This window comes from Ictidomys tridecemlineatus, chromosome 1 (genome assembly GCF_052094955.1).
Source record: "Ictidomys tridecemlineatus isolate mIctTri1 chromosome 1, mIctTri1.hap1, whole genome shotgun sequence".
In the NCBI taxonomy this organism is placed as follows: domain Eukaryota; kingdom Metazoa; phylum Chordata; class Mammalia; order Rodentia; family Sciuridae; genus Ictidomys; species Ictidomys tridecemlineatus.
In genome coordinates, this window is record NC_135477.1 from 24219001 (window position 1) to 24241556 (window position 22556).

At 35.0% G+C, this 22556-nt stretch overlaps 1 protein-coding gene across 5 annotated transcripts in view; it reads left to right on the forward strand.

Annotated features, from left to right (window-relative positions):
- The window catches only part of Nt5c2 (5'-nucleotidase, cytosolic II), a 133858-nt gene that overhangs the window by 80894 nt on the left and 30408 nt on the right, over positions 1 to 22556 (forward strand). For 4 of the 5 annotated variants that reach the window (XM_078016220.1, XM_078016181.1, XM_013362091.4 and 1 more), the window contains one exon: positions 11952 to 12025. In XM_078016220.1, the coding sequence (XP_077872346.1) occupies positions 11952 to 12025 (74 nt within the window). Of the gene's footprint in view, positions 1 to 11951; positions 12026 to 22556 lie in introns of those variants that run through there. The other variant, XM_078016314.1, reaches the window with a different exon arrangement.

The window sequence follows — 22556 nt, forward strand, 5'->3', positions numbered from 1 at the left end:
TTTTTAGATTACCAAGCATATTTTTTATATACATTTATTTAATTTATTTATTTATATGTGGTGCTGAGGATCGAACATGGCCTCATACATGCTAGACGAGTGCTCTATCGCTGAGCAACAACCCCAGCCCCCCAGGCATATTTTTTAAAGATTTTTAAAAAATTTATAGATGGATATATATCTTTGTTTTGTTTTATTTTTATGTAGTGCTGAGGATTGAACTCAGTGCCTCACATGTGTGAGGCAAGTGCTCTGAGCCACAACTCCAGCCCCCAAGCATATTTTTTACTGAAGGATGAAGACATAATGGCAGACCAAGGTTTATTAAGTTTTTTAAATAGCATTTTTATTGAGATACAATCACATACCATTTCATTTATCCTTTTAAAGTGTGTAATTCAGTGGTTTTAGTATATTCAGAGTTGTGCTACTAATTTTAAAACATTTTCATGATCAAGGAACCTTGTACCCATTAGCAGACACTTTCCTTTCTCTCCTCTCCACTGCCTCTAGCAAACACTGCTATTGTTCAGTTTAAGAATTTTTAGTTCAGGGTTGGGGATATAGTTCAGTTGGTAGAGTACTTGCCATGCTTGCACTAGGCCCTGGGTTCAGTCCTTAGCAACACACACACACACACACACACACACACACACACACACACCCCAAAAAAAAAAAGAGTTTTTAGTTTAGTTACATATTATGTTTGCTATTTGTAAGACCTTTCTATTCGGTGTTGGATAGGCTATAAATCTTAGTCTCAGAGCTTAAAATTTAGTAAGTTATAAGAGAACTACTTGCATATTTTATGTATGTGACAAAATATACTAAATGCCAAAATAAAGAATTTTTAATATTCAAACCTCTCATTTGGATCACAGCTTTACAGAATTTTAGTTGTTGATGAAACTTTTTTCATTAAGTAGAAAAGTAATCTGAGACCCAGAGGCATTTTTGTTCACATAGCTATGTGGCATAGCCAAAATAGTTTTTCGAAGAAATTACTATAGATACAATAATAGAGATGAATAATGAGAGAGATAACTGAGGTGGACACTTCAGGAATAGTGAACAGCATAAACAAAGCTCAGAACATATTTAGGAAGTATTAAATAGTTTGCTTTATTAGAACAAAAGATGTATGAAAGTGTAGCAGTATAAAATCAAGTTGATTTTGTCCAAGGGGCAAATGATTTGGAATTTTTGAAGATCCAAGAATTTATACTTTCTTAATTGGATCTGTGTTAGCAATGACTAAAGATTATTAAGTAGGAGAGTGGTTGTCATTAGAGCTAAGCTTTAGGACAGTGTTTCTCAAGCTTATCTATGATAGAGGACCAGTTTTTTAAAATATTTTTTATTTTGTTTCAAATTGGTAACATTTATAAAATATAATAAAAATGAGTTATTAGAAAAATGAAGAAACAGGGTTAGGGATGTGCTTCAGTTGTAGAGTGCTTGACTAGCATGCACAAGGCCCTGGATTTGATCCCCAGCATCATGCAAAATAGAAAAATAGGGGGCTTGGGCTGTAGCTCAGTGGTAGAGCGTTTGCCTTGCACGTGTGAGGCACTAGGTTCGATCCCCAGCCCCATATAAAAATAAATAAAATAAAGGCATGCTGTCCATCGATAACTACAAAAACAAATAAAAAAAAAAGAATGAAAAAACATACAATGTAAACTTATACTTTGTATTATTATATTTGTTACCAGACCCAAGTCTAGCTGCTTGCTGCACATCAGGCCCTTTATGTTAAGAGACAACTTGAAGGAGACTGTTTGAAAACCTGGCTCATCAAAACCTGGCTCAAAGTCATACTTGAGGGGGAAGCTGATTTAGCAGTAGTTTATATAGGTAGTTAATGGGTATTCTCAGGCTGGTGGGTGCCTTCTCAATAGCAGGTGGGCCTTATAGTGCACTTCTAAACCTTATCACCTAGTCATGAGATTCTTTTCTGTTTTGCAAATCTCAAGAACGAAGATCATTATTATTTCCTCACCCATATCCCTTCTTTCCTTCCTTTTTTTTTTTTTTTTTTTTGGTCTTTTAGAGAATGAGTCTGAGTAAGTTGCCCAGGCTGGGTTGGAATTTGAGATCCTCCTGCTTTGGCTTTTTTTTTTTTTTTTTTTCTTTTTTTGCGGGGGTAGGTAGGAGGATTGTATGGGGAATTGAACTCAGAAGCACTTTACCACTGATCCACATTCCTTTGGTGGGTTTTTTTGTTTTTGTTTTTTTTTTTTTTTTTGAGATAGGATCTTGCTAAACTGATTAGGGCCTCACTAGGTTGCTGAGGGTGGCTTTGAACTTGTGATCCTGTTGCCTCAGCCTCCCAAGCTGCTGGGATTACAGGTGTGTGCCACCACACCTGGCTCTGCTTCATTTTCTTGATTAGCTGGGATTATAAGTGTGTGCCAGTACATCCATTTCACTGGGCTTTTCTTGTCACTCATTTGTTTGCCTGCATACAGTTATTACACAATGGAAGGACTAGAGGGTATAGCTGCCTCATTTGATTGACAAATTCATGATAATGAAAGAAAACATACTTTACCTGATTATTATGAAGGCAAGGGTCAGGTGAGGTTACCTAGGAAATAAGGATCCGGTCTTAATGCTTGGTTTCATGTTGTATAAATTTCTCTTACACTGGATATTTTCAGCTTTCCCTATGTCTTCACAATGATTCTTCTGAGCTTTTTTGTTTTGATTTTGAGGTTTTGTTTATGGTGCTGGAGACTGAACACAGGGCCTTGCACATACTAGGCAAATATTGAGCTATAAAAATTTCTAAATACTTTGCAATTTCTGTATATATCATGTCATGTATTAATGACTATTATTCATAGACCAGCATTAGTGTGTAGTCCACATTCTGAATAGCACTACTTCAAAGCAGTTAACTTAGTGTTCATGTGAAGGCAGAGCAATTGGAACATGATTCCTGAAGAAATAACTATGAGCTCTACAATTATCAATTTAAGTAGAATGGAAGATCTGGATTCCAGAGATATTTGGAAATTTAAATGAAGGCATATGAGATAATTGGATGTGGTTTTAAGATTGAGTTGGAAGGGGCTGGGGATGTGGCTCAAGCGGTAGCGCGCTCACCTGGCACGCGTGCAACCCGGGTTCGATCCTCAGCACCACATACCAACAAAGATGTTGTGTCCGCCAAGAACTAAAAAATAAATATTAAAAATTCTCTCTCTCTCTCACTCTCTTTAAAAAAAAAAAGTATAAACCCACTATTTAAAAAAAAAAAAAAAGATTGAGTTGGAAAATGGGAACTATTCTGTATTTCTCCTTAAACTGTAGGTTGAGGAGAAAGGTACTAAATTAGGTTTTCAGCAAAAATCCATATTGTAGTGTTGTTCTGTTAAGTAAAAATACACACATATATTTATTGGTTCATAATTTTAGCTTGCCAACTCAAAATGCACTTTTATTACCTTTTTTAAACTTTACTTTTCTTGATTGTAGAAGAGTTTGAATGTATAATGACACAAACCCATAATGAAAACAGATGGTCAAGAAGATTTTACACTTGAACTCTTTTAGTCTCATTTGTTCTTGCAGTAACTGTTGTTGGGCACTTGGCCAGGAAATTGTGACTCCTAAGCAAGGGGAGGAGTTACAGATAAAGTTCACATTGCCAAAGAAATTCTATTCCAAATGGATTTGTGTGGAGCAACAGTGATATCCAGTGACAGGTTAAATTAGACACAGAGGTGTTTTCTCCAACACTCAGAAGATACATGCCATTAAGGGGCCTTGTTCAGACCAAACAGTCTTTCTGAAGTTAGGTTAAAATCACACAAAAAAATTATACTAGGTCTTAAGAAGAATTTTGTTATGTGACTTCAAGAACTACTGACTCAGATAGTTTCACAGTTTGCAAAACGGCAACCAGTGACAGATGAGGTAATTCTGCTTGAATTGTGAGTTAAAATCTCAAAACCATTAAGAATTTGCTATTTACAGAATTTCATATATAGTAAATTGCATGTTCATGTTTAATGTGAGACTATTAGATCCCTTCTTTTTAAAGTACATTGTGTTAATCATTTTATTTATGATGGTTAATATCTATATTTACATCTTCAAATTTTATGCTTTACTGCAGTGGGATATTGTAATAAATGTCGTTATATTTTCCTTTGTATTAAAGTCTGTGTTCAGTTTTATAGTATTCCTGTCTCCTAGAGATGTTTCTCTTGTTATTGGTCAAATCTACAACTTGCAAATGACTTAGCTTGTAGGAATTTCTGGCTAGTAATTGTGTTTTATGGTTGGATGCTTAGTTTAGTCATGCTTTCTAGAGTGACAGTTTTGTTCTTTCAAGGTAAATTTGGAAAATTAATTTCACAAATACGTGCATATTCCTAAACATAAGAGTGGAGTATGTTCCACTGATGAATAATTTAGAAGAGTGATTTGGTAAATGCATAGCAGAGGTACATCGTCAAGGTCCTGGTACCAATAGAAATTTTTGGATTCCCTAAGCAGATAAATCTTTTGTTTTGAAGTATATAGTAGGGCAGTAAGCCTAGTCTTTTAGTTGATAAATATGCCTTTTCGTTGATATAGCACCCAACATCTTTTTTTTTTTTTAAATCTTAGTGAAGAGTAGTTATTATTTTAAGGCCAAGAGATTAGTTTCTTTTGAAGATCATATCCTAGGGACATACTATTTCAGGTTTAAGGCTGTCTCTATGCTGAAGTCAATTCTTTCAGCAGTTGGGTGTATGTTATCTTTATAAACCTTAACCATGTATAGGCAATAACTATATTTGACTTACAGAAGTTCACTATACTGCAGCTGTTCCATTTTGTTATTATAGCTTTGCTTATGCACTTTAAGTATTCATCACATATTGTTCCTTCCTCCATGTTTAATAGCTTAAGTTAGACAAAAAAAAAAAAAGGAGAAGTTAAATGTATGGGAAATTTTCCTTTTGTTTCATAAGCATAATAATAGAAACGGATAGGTTGTGGGGGAGAGAGGAGTGATTGTTGCTTTTTTAATTTAAGTTCACAGAACTGCTTCTGTGAGTCAGGGTACTTGTTTTGAATGAAAAGGTAAAGGATATTTGGTGGAAGATCATAGAAAAATGTCTTATTTACTACTTTGAAGCACTTATAATGTCTTCCCTAGCTCTGGCTTCCTCCTAAAGGACAGCTTCTATGGTATATGTCACAAAATGGTACCTGCTTTGTAGCAGACATTCAATAAGTGTATAATTCAATACTTAACATGATTAGTTAAATCAAAGAGGAATGATGTAATTTTTGTGGGTACTTAACATAATTATTTTGGTAAAAACACATTTTCATATTCTTGAGATATGTCATTCCCAGAGTTTATATGGTTAATAAATGTTCACTGTGATCTTTATCTCTCTAAATATATGCTTATGTATATTTTTACATGTGTATTTTTATGTTATGTAAGTATATTTTATATTTGATAGATTTTTCATGGCAATATAGGTTTAATCTCTCTTCTCAATAATAAATAAACTGGTAAGCCACTTTGCTGGTACTGTTAATAGTTTCTTTATGCCTTTAGCACTGATTGACATTAGCAGAATTTCTTTTTTTCTTATGATTTTAGCTGAGCCTGAAACCAGCTCTAGCATATTTCAGAATCAAAGTTATTTATTTTATTATATATTTTTACATCTCTTTCTCTTGGATTTTATCATGAGGAAGAAAAATCTTTCCAAATCCAATCCTGTTTGTATTCCCATCGAATATTTTAGGCATGTCAGCTGTTAGGGCTCTGATTAAGGTTTTGATCCAGTTGGCCCCTTTGACTGAATTGTGTGTGAGTCTTCTGAAAAGCCTAAGTAATCTTCAGTAGTAGTGTGTAGTTTCTAGAGTTAGAACCACTAGTTTGTCTTTTACTCTTGTTATTTTTTAAAAAGGATTTGTGTAACTGGGAAAAGTTGATAATAAAGTTGATGTTCTTATCAGTAAAAGCAATGTGAAGTTTAGTAAAGTGGTAGAGGAATCATGGTGATTATTTTTTAGTTGGGGAATGTTTTTTTAAAAAGGAGGTATCATTTATTCTCTAGTTCCTTTCATTTTTCTGCTATCAACTACTGTTTTTCTCCACCTCCTATCCATAACTAACCCAAGGTAAAATAAATATTGATTTTTCCAAAAGACCAGGTTTTCTTAGGGAAAGTATAAATATTTTGTGTAACTTCTTTTTCAGGAAACAACAGATTTATAAAGTTAATCTTTAGTGCACAGAAGTTATATGTATGAGATAGCTAATCACTTTATATTTTTCAGAGAAAAAAGAGATGATTGTTCTGAGTTCAGGTGGTGATTTTAAGTACTCAAACTATATTAAGCAAATATTTAAAAATGTCTTCATTTAAAGTTGGCACATACATTTTGAGATGAGAAAGAAAGTTTTAAAATTTAAAATAGTAAATATTTAGTTAGTAAAGAGGTTTTATTTGTTTTGGTGGTAGTAGAGACTGAACCCTAGCAGGTGCTAAATCACTTAATTATAGCTTCATCCCTTCTACCAAAAAAAAAATCTATATCTCTATCTATCTATCTATCTATCTATCTATCTATCTATCTATCTATATATATATATATATATTTTTTTTTTCTCCTTTGAGACTGGGTCTCCATAAGTTGTCCTGGCTGTCCTTCAACTTTTGATTCTCTTGCTGCAATGTCCTGAATAGCTAGTATTACAGATGTGCCACCACTTCTGGCTTTTATTTTTTTCTTTTCGTTTTCTTTTTTTGAAACACGGTCTTGTTATGCTGCCAAGGCTGACCGTAAACTTTTTAAAAAGGAGGTATCATTTAGTCCTGGGTTGGACTACAGGTGCTGCCACTGTGTCCAGCTAGTGAAGTTTTTAAAAGAAGTCATTAGCTAAATCAGTGGTTTCTAAACTCTCTGATGTATCAGTTAAAAGATGGAGCATTCATTCCTGTATGTGCATATTTATAAGTTATCTATACTACTATCTTTATTTTTATATAATATAAAAGAAATGAGACATTTTAAAGTTATAAGTAAATGTCATTAGTAAGATCTTATATTTTCTTATTTTATCTCAGTGGTGTCTTTTTCATCCCCTGGTGCAGTTACTACTCTTTGGAGATTATTGATCTAAATTGTAATGGGGAGCATAGCCTAGATGGCTTTAAATATTTTTTACAATTTCCACAAATAATAATGATTTTGACAAACACTAAAGTTGATTTGTGTCAATCTTATTTCTCACAGGTACTTATGAAATGAAGGCAAAAAAAAAAAAAGTTTGGTAATAAGAGAGGATAAACCATCCAGTTTTAATTTTGGCCATTAATTTGGAGATCAGATGGACTAGGCTAGGGTATCTTATTTTCAAAGACAATTAAAACATGCCCCCAAAGACAATCATGGTGATATCTGTTATACTAGGATATGTCTACTTTCCCCCATATCTTCACATTCTTGTGGATTTTGAGGGTTTTTGTTTGTTTGTTTGTTTGTTTTTTGAACTCAGGGCCTTCCACATGGTAAGCAAACACTGTACCACTAAGCTATGTCCCTAGCCCTGTCGTTCTGAAATTTGAATTTATTTCATTTCTTCAAAATCTGATAATTTCTTTCTTGGAGGATAAAGTCCATTCTCTATAATATGACAAATAAAGCTTTTAAGATTTTGATGCTGCTAACCCTTTTATACTTCATAACATTTATTGTTCTTTCCACTACCCCTGTTTCTCCATAAAATGTCCTTCCATAAAAACAAAGCTCTTTTTTTTTACCATGACCTATTTTTACTAAAATGATGCAGAATCTACCATCATAATAGCTATCAAATTTGTTTCTTATGCTAAGAAAGCTCTTTTAATTAAAGAAAACTCCAGCCACGATAAATGATTTGAAGTTGACTGGAAACTTTTCTTGCTTGCATTCTTTTTTCTTTTGTCCTGCTAATAAACTTCTATAGATATAACTCAGAACATCTCTTTGACCTTTCTAAATAGCTGGTTCTCTCTTCTTCTTGTTATTTTATAAGTAATGAATTGTAAAATGTCAAAAATAAACTCATGGACTGGGGTTTTAGCTCAGTGATAGAGTGCTTGCCTAGCATCTGTGAGGCACTGGGTTCAAATCACAGCACATATATCAACTAAAAAAAAAAATTAAAAAAACACATCTCATTTTAGGGGCCTGACATTAAAAAAGAGAGCCTTGTCCTTGAAATTTTGAGAATGTGGCATTATTAGTGGCAGGATGCAATCATGTGTTTTTGGGTAATAGCTGATTTCACTTATATAAAAGGACTCTTAATAATTTTTATTATAAATCTTTTTAAAAATATTTATTTTTTAGGTATAGATGAACATAACACAATGCCTTTATTTTTATGTGGTGCTGAGGATCAAACCCGGGTCCTGTTCGTGCGAGGGCAAGCGCTCTACCACTGAGTCACAATCCTAGCCCTATTATAAATCTTAATACTGACATTTAATTGAGAAGATCTAGAAGAAAACTGGGGAAAGCTCCTTGGCATTGGTTTTGCAGTGATTTTTTTTTTTTAATAGAACACTAAAAACATAGGCAGCAAAAGTAGATAACTGGGGCTATCTCAAACTGAAAAGCTTCTTTGCAGCAAAAGAAACAACAAAATGAAAAGGCAGGATATGAATTGAGAGAAAATATTTGTAAACCCTCTATCTGGTAAGGGGTTGATACACAGAACAAATAGGGAACTCAACAGCTAAAATAAAGACTAACCCAGTTTAAAAATGGGTGAAGGAATGAGCCTGGCGTGATGGTGCACACGTGTAATCCCAGCGTCTTGGGAGGCTGAGACATGAAGATCAAAAATTCAAAAAAGCCAGCCTCAGCAATGATGAAATGCTAAGAAACTCAGTGAGATCCTGTCTCTAAATAAAATTCAAAATAGGGCTGGGGAATGTGGTTCAGTGGTTGAGTGCCCCTGAGTTCAATCCCTGCTACCAAAAAAAGAAAAAAGAAAAAAAAAAAGAAGAAGAAGAAGAAGAAGAAAAATGAGCAAAGGACCTGATTAGATACTTCTCCCAACAAGACATACAGATGGCCAACCGATATATGAAAAGGTGCTCAAAAATACTCATCACTGGGGAAACACAAATTAAAATCATAACAGGATATCATCTGACACTTATTAGAATGACTTTGATCAAAAAGACAAATATTGCCAAGTGTGTAGAGAAAGAGAAAGCCTTGAACACTGTTGATGGGAATGTAAATTGGTGCAACCACAATGGAAAACACTATAAAGGTTTTCTTTCTTTTTTTTTTTTAAAGAGAGAGTGAGAGAGGAGAGAGAGAGAGAATTTTAAATATTTATTTTTTAGTTCTCGGTGGACACAACATCTTTGTTGGTATGTGGTGCTGAGGATCGAACCCAGGCCGCATGCATACCAGGCGAGCGCGCTACCGCTTGAGCCACATCCCCAGCCCCCAATATAAAGGTTTTCTAAAGAAATTAAAAATATAACTACAGTATGAACCATCAATCCCTGTCATGGCAATATGCCCAAAGGAAGTGAAATCATCACCTTGCAAAAATATCTTCCTTTCCATGTTCATTTCAGCATTATTCATAAGATGTGGAAATAACCAAAATATCCATCCATGAGTGAATGGATATAGAAATGCAAACACAGAAACAAATATTATTTAGCTTTCAGAAAGGACATTCTATCATAATTACAGTTATCTTATGTCAAAAATAAACTCATGGACTGGGGTTTTAGCTCAGTGATGGAGTGCTTGTACACAAAAGTACACAAAGGCACCAAAAATGTACGTTGGAGAAAAGATAACCTCTTCGACAAATGGTACTGGGAAAACTGGAAATCCACATGTAACAAAATGAAATTAAAGCCCTATCTCTCACCATGCACAAAAACTCAAAGTGGATCAAGGACCTAGGATTAAATCAGAGACCTTGTGCCTGATGGAAGAAAAAGTAGTCCCAGATCTCCATGGTGTTGGATTAGGCCACAACTTTATAAGACTCCTGTAGCGCAAGAATTAAAACCAAGAGTCAATAAATGGGATGGATTCAAACTAAAAAGCTTCTTCTCAGCAAAAGAAACAATCAGTGAGGTGAATAGAGAGCCTACAGAATGGGAGCAAATCTTTACCACAAGCACATCACATAGAGCACTAATCTCTAGGTAATATAAAGCACTTAAAACCTTAATACCAAAATATATATATATATCCCAATCAATAAATGGGCCAAGGAACTGGACACTTCTCAGAAGAGAATATACAATCAATTAACAAACATGAAAAAACATGCAATATCTCACTCTAGTCAGAATGGCAGCTATCAAGAATACAAACAATAATACAAACAAGGATGTGGGAAAAAAAGGCACTCTCATACATTGCTGGTGGGACTGCAAATTGGTGCAGCCAATCTGAAAAGCAGTGTGAAGATTCCTTGGGAAACTGCGAATGGAACCACCATTTGACCTGGCTATCCCACTCCTCTGTTCATACCCAAAGGACTTAAAATCAGCTTACTACAGGGACACAGCCATATCAATGTTTATAGTAGCACCCATTCACAATAACTAAATTATGGAACAATCTAGATGTCCTTCAGTAGATGAATGGATAGGGAAATTTTGGTGTGTGTGTGTGTGTGTGTGTGTGTGTGTGTGTGTATGTATAAATATACATATACATACACACACACACAATGGAACATTACTCAACATTAGAAAGAATAAAATCATGGCATTTGCAGGTAAATAAATGGATGAATTTGGAGTGAAGCAAGCCAATCCCAAAAAACCAAAGGCCAAATGTTTTCTTTGATATGAAGATGCTGACTCATAATGGTGATGGTGGGGTGGAGCTTGGGCAAATGGAGGAACTTTAGATAGGGCAAAGAGGAGGGAGGGGAAAGGAGGGGGCAAGGGGGTAGGAATGATGGTGGAATGAGTTAGACATCATTACCCTAAGTACACGTATGAAGCTACAAATGGTATGAAAATACTTTGTGTACAATCAGTGACTTGAAAAATTGTGCTCTGTACATGTAATATGAAATGAATTGCATTCTGCCATCATGTATAACAAATTAGAATGAATAAGTAATTAAAAAAAAGGATATCTATCATTTCAAACAACATGGATGAGCATAGAGGATACTTTGCTGTGCTAAGAGAAATAAGCCAGACACAGAAAGAAAAACAATACCTGAGCTCATTTATACATGGAACCTTAAAAAAACTGAATTCATAGAAACAGTAAAACAGTGGTTGGTGATGGAAAGATACAGATCAAAGAATGCATAGTTGCAGTTCTGTAGGGTAAATATTAAGAGATCTAATGTACAACATGAGTATTATAGCTAATTATGTGGTATATTGTCAAGAGAGTAGATTTTTGGTACTCTTACCATCGAAGGGAAGAAGGATAGAAAACTATATGCTTGACTCTAGTAATCACTGTGTCTATGTATATCAAAGTAAACATCAAAACATCATGTTATTCAGGCAATATGCCCAAAGGAAGTGAAATAATCACCTTGCAAAAATATCTTCATTTCTATATTCATTTCAGCATATTTCACAAGTGTGTAAATAACCAAAATATCAATGGCACAATGGCACATACCTATAATCTCAGCTGCTCAAGTTCAAGACCATCTTAGGCAGTTTAGCAAGACTCTGTCTCTAAACAGAAAATGGAAAGGGCTGGGAATGTTGCTCAGTGTAAAGCACCTCTGAGTTTGATCCCCACTACTTCTCAAAAAACAACACACAAAGAAACATGTTAAACGTTAAATCTATACAATAAAAAGAAAAATAATAAATGAGAAATCTAGAAAAATAGCCAAATAACTTAATTAAACTTAAGAATTCCTTCCCCAGTATTAATTTTCTTTTTTCTTTTTGTCTCTTTTTCTATAGGGTATTTGTGAACCGAAGTTTAGCCATGGAAAAAATAAAATGTTTCGGTTTTGATATGGATTACACCCTTGCTGGTGAGTAATAACTTCTTATTGCTTAAGAACTGCTATTTCTGATTTGAGGCAGTGGGTCCATGGGGGGCAATCCAATAAACATATGTTGACTTAATTATATATTTGGCTGGCAGAAACTCTCATCGTTGAACTGTTCTCATTGAGATTTGTGCATATTGAAATCCTATATGCTTGAGATTTTGGTTCATGAGCTTGAACCAGATAGGTAGATCAAGTTCTAAATTATTTTAGAGACCCTGGTAAAAAATGATTTGGTAAAGTTATACATTAATAAATATATTTGGACATTTTGGGGTTTTACTTTATTAATTTGTTCTTCAGAGATGAAATTTTGTGTCTCTTGGACATAAAGGTAAATTATTATCATTTGAAAAATTTTAACATCTCATTTTAGGTTTTTGGTGTTTTTAAATTTTTATTTTAATATTTTTGCAGTGCTGGGGATCAAACCCAGAGCCTTATACCTGCTAAGCAAGCACTGTGCCTCTGAGCTATATCCACTATCTCTAACATGTTATTGTTTTTATATTCCATTGAAGTGACTGCATTCTTGTAAAAAGGTTTCTTAAAAACTAGATTAGTTTTATTCACCTAACCCTTGGAGATGCTAGCACTGTGCTATTTTTCCCTTCTGTTTCTGAGATATAATTGAAATAGTAAATTAGGCAGTAGTTATCTCTCTTTAGAACTTAAGTATTTGTAATCTGATAAATATCTCACTTAAGAAGTAGTGAGTGGGGGAGCTAAGGTTGTAGCTCAGTGGCAGAGCACTTGCCTTGCATGTGGAAGGCACCGGGTTCTATCCTCAGCACCACATCAAAAATAAAGTGAAGGTGTTTTGTCCATCTAAAACTGAAAAAAAAAAAATTAAAAAAAAAAAGGAGTAGTGAATGGGAAGGAGAGATCAAGTTGAACACTTATGTATTTGGTTTACACATAGTTACAATTATGACACTTAGAAAAGAATGTTTCAGAAATTGTCTTCAAAAATTTTTGTCTTAGCTAGGCATAGTTGTGCATGTCTGTTATCTCAGCAATGCAGGAGGATCACAAGTTTGATGCTGTTTCAGCAATTTAGCAAAACCTTGTCTCAAAGAGAGCTAAGGAATGTAACTCAGTGATAAAGCACCCCTAGGTTAAATCCCCAGTACTGGAAAATAAAAAATGTTGTGTGTGGAGTTGTTCGTTTGTTTTGTGTGTGTGTGTGTGTGTGTGTGTTTTGAATAAATTAACACAAAACTTTTTTTTTTTGGTCTTAAAGCTAGGTAGTCCCAGCACTTGGAAGGCTGAGGCAGGAGGATCTCTTAAGCCCAAAAGTTTGTAACCATTCTGAGCAACAAAGTTAGACCCTGTCTCAAAAAAAAAAAAATTATATTTAAGTACACAAAAATCTTAAAATATATAAATTCACTTTTCTTATGAACCATTTATATAACAATATTAGAAACTCAGTTTTCACCTCAAATTAGACATCTCAGTTTGATGTTCAGTTTATGCTGCAGATATAAATGAATATATATACAAAAATGAGCACATACAGGTACTTGCCACATAGATGTAGCTATGATTTTTTACCAAACAAATTAATTTATTAAAAATATACACAGTCCCTGATTGAAATTTTTCTTTTCCCTCCATACTCTGTGATATATTTGTTTGTATAATGGCCTTACAGTTGTTTTTTGAAGCATTTTAACTCTGATGTTTTATGAATTGGACACAGACTCAGGCATACTTGTCAGACAGGTGAACATGAATGGTGGGTTCTAAGTTTCATTGCGTTTTTCTACTTCTATCAAGGTGGTCATATGACTTTTTTTTGTTGTTGTTTGTTTTTTAAAATGGTGAATTATAGCCAGGCATGGTGTCACATGTCTGTAATCCCAGTGGCTTGGGAGGCTGAGGCAAGAGGATTGCAAGTTCAAAGCCAGCTTTAGCAACTTAACAAGACCCTGTCTCAAAAGAATAAAGTAAGGGGCTGGGGTTGTGGCTCAGCGGTAGAGCTCTCACCTAGCACGTGCGAAGCCCTGTGTTTGATCCTAAGCACCACATTAAAAAAAATAATTAAAGGCATTGTGTCCAAGTACAACTAAAAAAAAAATATTTAAATAAATAAAATGGGCTTGGGATGTGGCTCAGTAGTTTAAGCACCCCTGAGTTCAATCCCAGGTACCAAAAAAATAAAAATAGGAAAGATGAATTACCTTGATTGATTTCTGAATGTTAAACCAACCTTGCACTCCTGGTGGTATAGTATTTATCTTGTTCACTTTATATATTGGTACATTTGATTTGCTGAGATTTTGTTCACAGTTTTTACATTGTGTTCAGAAGAGGGTATTCATAGTTTGCATTATGCTCAGAAGGAGATTTGTAGTTTTCTTGTAAAGTGTATCTAATTTTAGTTTCAGGGTAATGTTGGCATCATGTACTAAGTTGGAAACCATTTTCTTCTCCTATTTTCTGAAAGCTTAGGTAGAACTTTTTTCTTTCCTTCCTTCCTTCCTTCCTTCCTTCCTTCCTTCCTTCCTTCCTTCCTTCCTTCCTTCCTTCCTTCCTTCCACCCACCATAGAAACCATCTGGGGCCAGGAGTTAATTTTATGGGAAGGTTCTTTATTATACATTTAACTTTTAAAAATTGTTGTAAGGGGCTGGGGTTGTGGTTCAGTGGTAGAGTGCTTGCCTAGCATGCACGAGGCACTGAGTTCAATCCTCAGCACCACATAAATGTAAAATAAAGATACTGTGTCCACCTAAAACTTAAAAATAAATATTTTTTTAAAAAAATTAAAAATTGTTGTAAGACCAGAGTTTCTCTTTCTTCATGTATTAGTTTTGATAATTTGTGTTCATCTGTTTTAAAATTTATTAACATAAAGTTGTTTATCATGTTCATTTTTTATTCTTTTGAAGTTATATCCCCTTTCTCATTTTTTATTTTGGTAATTTGTGTGTGTGTGTGTATGTATTTGTGTATGTGTGTACACACACACTTTTTTTTTTGGAGATAGAATCTTGCTATGTTGCTCAGGTTGGCCTTGAACTCCTGGACTCAAGTGCTCCTCCTGCCTGAGTTTCCTGAGTAGCTGGGACTACAGACATGCCCCATGTGGCTTGGCTTGTTATCTTTATCTTTTTTTTTTCCCCTTCCTGATCCTTCATTAATTTAGTTAGAGGTTTATCAATTTTATTGATTTCCCCTTGGCTCTAACCTCTGGGCTTTGGGTTTCAGTAATTTTCCCATGTATACTTTATATACAGCCAAAGTATTCCTTTACTTTTTACCTTTGCAGGGGGTGGTTGCTGGGGATCAAACCTATGGCCTTTGACATACTAAGCATGTGCTCTACCATTTAGCTACGCTCCCAACCCTCAAATCTATTCTCTAAGATTTGTTGACAACTTTTGTTGTGTACTGGGAATAATAAATGTGTTATCTAGTACTGAATAATCTAGTGGTCTAGTAATTACCATCAGGGAGGAATGAGTGAGGTATCAAAAGAAGGGGAGAAGGTTATGTAAAGTGCAGAAATGAATAACAGGGTAGGTAGAGATGAAAGATAAATCTTGTCTTGAGGCAACCTTCACTGATATGAAGCTAAGGGAAAACTTGGAAGGTTTGATGGGGGAATAAACTAGCACATATAAACTCATCTGAAATTTAATGTAATTAAGGAGACTTAACTAAGTTAAGAGCTTAATAGGGGCTGGAGTTGTGGCTCAGTGGTAGAGCACATGCCTTGCAAGTGTGAGGCACTGGGTTCGATCTTCAGCACCACATAAAAATAAATAAAGGTATTGTGTCTATCTACAACCAAAAAATATTTTTAAAAAAGAGCTTAATAAATAATAGCTATTATATTAAATAGCTACCTTTAGCTGGATATGGAGGCACAAACCTGTAATCTCAATGATTTGTGAAGCTGAATCAGGAGGATCTCAAGTTTGAGGCCAGCCTTGGCAACTTAGTGAGATCCTGTCTCAAATTAACCAAAAAAAAAAAAAAAAAAAAAAGGAGGAAGAGAGGGCTGTGGGAGTGGCTTAATAGTAGAACGCTCTTAGGTCACATCCCCAGTAGAAACACAGAAGTGGGAGGGAGAGGGAGAGAAGAAGGAAGAATAACCCAATAAGGTATTAATTTTATTTGAAATGAAAAGATTAGGTGTGTTGTTTTAGTCATTTGGGCTGCTATAACAAAATATCATCAACTGGATAGCGTATAAAGAACTGAAATTCATTTTTCACATTTCTGGAGACTGAAGTCTAGGATCAAAGCAAATTCAGTCTGCAATGATGGCTTGCTTTCTGCTTCATAGGGAGCTCACTCTGCAGAACGGTAAAGAGGACTCTCTCAGGCTTCTTTTAAAAGGGCACTAATCTGCTGGGTGCCGTGGCAAACACCTGTAATTCCAGCAGCTTGGTAATCATTTATTCCCTGATTAAAGGAAGATCACAAATTCAAAGTCAGCACTAACAACTTAGCGAGGCTCCAAGCAATTTAGTGAGAACCCTAAGCAAAAAAAGGTCTGGGGGGTGCTGGGACTCTAGCTCAGTGACAGAGCGCTTGCTTAGCATGTGTGAGGCTCTGGGTTCATCCTTAGCACCACATAAAAACAAATAAATAAGGCCGGGCACAGTGGAACTCACCTGTGATCTCAGCAGCTCAGGAGGCTGAGACAGGAGGATTGAGAGTTCACAGCCACCCTCAACAGAAGCAAGGTGCTAAGCAACTCAGTGAGACACTGTCTCTAAATAAAATAGGAAATAGGGTTGGGGTTGTGGCTCAGTGGTCAAGTGCCCCTGAGTTCAATCCCAGGTAACCTCCCCTTCCCCCCTACTGCTTAAAAACAAAATAACAGGGTAGGTAGAGATAAGAGGTAGGTAGATAAGAGATAAGAGGTAGGTAGGTAGATAAGAGGTAGGTAGAGATAAAGGCATTCATCTATAACTACAAATAAATAAATAAAAGTCACTACTAAAAAAAAGGGTGGGGAGAGGCTGCAGATGTGGCTCAGTGGTTGAGTATCCCTGGGTTCAATCCTCAGTACCCCCCAAAAAAGGCACTAATCCTGTTTGTGAGGGTTCTAAACTTGTAACCTAATAAACTCCTAATTTTGTCACATTGGTGAATAGTTTCCAATGTAAGTTTGGAAGGGGGGAGGTCACGGTGAGAATCAGACATAGCATGTGCTATAAAACTTTTTAAAATTAGCATAATCTACAAATTGGCTATTCTGGCAAACAATATTCTGAGCGATGCAAAGTTACCATTTACAGCATAGATGGGTTAGTAGTTTTCAGTGTTGGAGTGTAGTGAAATTGATAGAATATAGGTATCCTGAGATTGGTGCTATCTACATAGAATGTCTTATCTCTAAAGGCAGTGTTTTTCAATGGTATGTTAGCTAAGAGATGGTTACTGGTTCATGCCCTTTCTTACCACACTGTAACTTTGCCTAAATTTATTCTGAAGAAATAGCTATGTAGGGTTTTACCAAGTTTTTTTTCCCCTTTTGTTTTCAAATATGTGAAACGTACGTAATTTTTTTTCATGGAAAGAGTGAGGGAAAGGATTTAATTTTGGAGAATTAAGCTGGTTTCTTGAGGAAACAATTGTTTTTGTTATTGTTGTTTTAAGAAAATGGCCACAGAAGACTGTTTTGAGGGGATAGGAGGTATCATGGCTTGCTTTTGTTGATTTTTCAAGTTTATTTTGTAGTTCATATTGATGGATAAGAAAATTTGTTTTAAATAGTCCTGATGTTTCAAGAATCCTGTTCTCTATGTCAATTGTTAAGATTAATAGAAATGTTGGTAAATAATTTTTTTCTTGGAATAATTACTTAAATTTTGATTTGTTGCTAATGAAGAGGATAATTGAAGCAAGAATGCATATGTGGACTCTAGGAATGTTAAATTCTCTGTGTGTGTGTGTGTGTGTGTGTGTGTGTGTGTGTGTTCGTTCTAAACGAGATTTTCCAAAAATAAATTATTGACCTTTTGTAGAATGATATTAAGCCAGAGGTAGCAGGTTGTTGTTGAGTAGTTTTTGAGAGAGAAACTGATTGCCTGATTTGTATTAACATTTTTTTCCCTCACAGTTTGGTAATCATTTATTCCCTGATTAAAGTGTATCACACAGTGTTTAGTAACATAATTCATTCTGATTCGAGCTTTATTATCTCAGTCTCATTTGAATGCTAGTCTAATATTTTCAGAGAAAGTTCCTTTATTATCAACCATCCCTGTAATTGAAGCCAACTATCATTTTAATGTTTCTAAGATTTGTTTTTCTATAAAAACAAAAAATGTAAAAAAATGTCAATGTGATTTCTCATGATTGTCTTAGACTATTACATATAAAATTCCAATATTAGTGGATTATGATTGATGTAAAATGTACCTATTGCCCTATTTACAATTTCTCTTTTACCTCAAATTACTTTAGCAACATTCTTTCCTTACAGTACTTTTGCATATTTTGGCTTCCTTGAAGACTTGTTTTTCTTTTTTTTTTTTTTTGTTTTTGTATCTTGGAATCTGCAGAGGATTGATTATAGGATACCCTTCTCCCCTAGGGTACCAACATTTGAGAATGCTCAAGTACCTTGTATAAGACAAGAAAAAAAGTCTATACATGTTCATATAAATGCAACCATCCTGGGCTTAATTACATAGTATATATCAGCAGCTTTATTGCCAAATATTTTTATTATCATTGTTATTTTGGTATGGGAATTGAACCCATGTGCACTTAACTATGGAGCTACATCCCCAGCCCTTTTTATCTTTTTATTTTGAATTTTAATATTTATTTTTTAGTTTTTGGCGGACACAACATCTTTGTATGTGGTGCTGAGGATCGAACCTGGGCCACACTCATGCGAGGCGAGTGCGCTGCCACTTGAGCCACATCCCTAGCCCCAGTATCTTTTTATTTTGAGACAGGGTCTCACTAAGTTGCTTGGGACCCTACTAAGTTGCTGAGGCTGGCCTTGAACTTGTGATCCTCCTGCCTCAGCTCCTGAGCTGCTGGGATTACAGGCATGTACCGCTACAACCAGCTCATTGATACGCTTTTAATTGGTACAAAAGGAGGTTTTTGTTTTTTATTTTTTAGGTTTTATTTTTTATTGGTTCATTTTAATATTAGTAGTGGGATTTATTGTGCCATATTTATACGTGCACATTACATCATTTGATCAGTCTTATTCCCTGTTCTTTCTCTTTCCCTCCTCCTAACCCACTTGCTGTACTCTATTGATCTCCCTTCTATTGTTATCATTATTGTTTTAATTAGTACATTATAATCTCACACACACACACACACACACACACACACGAGATTCATTGCAGTATACATGAACATAACACAATTTGTTAAATTTTATTCCCTAGTACTTCCTTATACTTTTCCCTTCTCCCTGAATCTTGATCTTCTTCCTCTACTCTGTTGGTCAAGGAATTATTTGATTTTGAAACAACACTTTTAATTGGAAAGAAATAATTGACTTTTGCAATTACATGAAAGATTATACCTGGTGAGTTCCATGGAGTTAACATCAAAATTATATATGTAAAATTATTAAATTTCCAGAAGTCTTAAATATAAGGGGAAATTAGAGCAACACTTAAGACAAGGATTTGTTAATATTTATTTAAGCCTTTCACAAATATAGTGACTCTTCATTTAGAACTATGAACATGTATCATTTCTAACTTGGTTCATTTGGGAAATCATCCTGGTTGTTTTTGTTGTTGTTGTTGTTGTTGTTTTTTTGGTACTGGGGATTGAACTCAGGGGCACTCAACCACTGAGCCACTTCCCCAGCCCTTTTTTGTATTTTATTTAGAGATAGGGTCTCTCACTGAGTTGCTTAGCTCCTCACTGTTACTTAGGCTGGCTTTCAACTTGTGATTCTCTTGGCTCAGACTCCCTTTGGTTTTTTTTTTTTTTTTCCTTAAGTCTAGATTTTTTTTTCTTATTTTTTAAAATGACAACAGAATGCATTATAATTCTTATTAACACATATACAGCACAATTTTTCATATCTCTGGTTGTATATAAAGTATGTTGACACCAATTCATGTCTTTATACATGTACTTTGGATAATGATGTCTATCACATTCAACCATCTTTGCTAATCCCCTGTCCCCTCCTTTTCTCTCCCACTACTCTGCCCTATTTAGAGTTCCTCTATTTCTCCCATGCTCTCCCTCCCTGCCCCACTATGAATCGGCCTCCTTATATCAGAGAAAACATTTGACATTTGTTTTTTTGGGACTGGCTAACTTCACTTAGCATTATCTTCTCCAGCGCCATCCATTTACCTGCAAATGCCATGATTTTATTCTCTTTTATTGCTGAATAAAATTCCATTCTGTATATATGCCACATTTTTTTTTTATCCATTCATCTACTGAAGGGCATCTAAGTTGGCTCCACATTTTATTGTGAATTGTGCTGCTATAAACATTGATGTGGCTGTGTCCCTGTAGTATGCTGATTTTAAGTCCTTTGAGTATAGACCGAAGAGAGGGATAGCTGGGTCATATGGTGGTTTTATTCCAAGATTTCCAAGGAATCTCCATATTGCTTTCCATAATGGCTGTACCAATTTGCCGTCCCACTAACAACGTATGAGTGTACCCCCCCCCCCAAGATGATATCTTAGAGTAGTTTTGATTTGCATTTCTCTAATTGCTAGAGATGATGAACATTTTTTCATATATTTGTTGATTAATTGTGTATCCTCTTCTGAGAAGTATCTGTTCAGGTCCCTAGCCCATTTATTGATTGGGTTATTTGTTTTTTTGGTGCTTAGTTTTTTGAATTCTTTATATAACCTAGAGATTAGTGCTCTGTCTGATGTGTGAGGGGTAAAAATTTGCTAGATTTTTTTTGTTGAACATTTTTGTGAATCTAGGCTCAACAATTCACAAGGAAGTAAATTACAGGTTTTTTTTTCCAGCCCCAACATTTTTAAGTTATGAGCAATTTCAGTAAATCCAGCAATAAGCTCCTTATTGTCTGTTATCAGTTCAGAACAAATGGGTACCATGGCAATGTCCAGTTCCTCACTTTCTTTTGAGAAATTTCTAGGAGTTTAAGAATGAACATTTATGACATAGGTATCTGAACTACATCTGTAGTTGTAGATGGACAGAATGCCTTTATTTTGTTTATTTTTATGTGGTGCTAAGGATCAAACCCAGTGCCTCACATGCGATGCAAGTGCTCTGCCACTGAGTGACAGCCCCAGCCCTATACAGTGTGCCTTTTAATCCTTATAAGAGCTCATTAAGCTAGGTATTATTAGCAACATTTTACAAATAAGACTACCAAGTCAAGAGGCAATTTGGCTTGCTTATAGTGTAGAAAAAAGGAAGTCTTTCCTTTCTGTTTTTAGGTTTGTGGGTGAGACCCATATAACAAAAGACAGGTTAGCAAGAGAAAAGCATACAAATTTGTTTAATATAAGTTTTATATGAAATGAGAGCCTTTATAGAGAAATGATGACCCAAGATGCTAGTAAACCTGTATATTTTTTATGCTGGATATGATGAAAAATCAGTCATGAAAAAGTATGATTGGATGAAGGGGATATGTCCTAATGATTATAAACTGGGTCTGTTTAATTCTTCTCTGTGCCTTGGAGATAGGATATTTCTTTCCTCCAGGTACAGGAAGTGTACCTATCAAATGAGGGTCTTAAGGAAAGGTCAGAAAAATTATTCCTAAGTTTTATGACATGTTTCAGGGGAGAAGATAAAAGTGACCTTCTTCTGTTTTCTAAAATGTCAAGGTACTATATTTGGGGCATAGTGTGTCCTGAACCCCACCAGCAAGTAGCAGCTGACTTGTTAAAATGCGTAGCTGGAATTAAACTCAGTTCAGTTTCCATTTTTCATGCTGCTTCCAGCTTATAGAGGTACAAAAATTGTCTCAAATGAGATATGAATGATAAAAGCCCATAAATAAAAAGGATCAGTCTTCATTTTTTTCCAAAAACAAAAATCCTGCCTAGAATAAAAATGGTCTTTTTCTTGAAATTGAATGTAATCTTCATTTTTAGAATATGGATAGTTTTATGAAGTTTTTCTTTTGCTTGGTTTTTAAAAATAATCTTCAGGAAATAGAATCTCTAGTTTACTGTATAAATACTTTTTTTGAGATGTTGTTAGGAATTCTAAAATTAAATTGTGTAGGGAGATGGGATTGAAAAATATATTTTAGACCTGACTACTCCTTTTGGATTTTTGCTTTCCCCAACTCTCTAGGCCATATCATTAGCCATTGGGGATGAAATCCAATTATCTCAAACCCAAGTACATTTTGTTGCCTCCAGAGTGTGGGAGAGATATCAGAATAAAGCTATTAAGACTACCAGGGAAGAAATTAAAAGAGACTAACTCTGGATTTTGGCAAACCAGCAGGGTTATCCTGGTGCTAGGAGAAGCATCTCAGGACTTTTGATTGCTACCCTCTGATAAGTACATAGAACACACACTCTTATCTTGTTTTATTG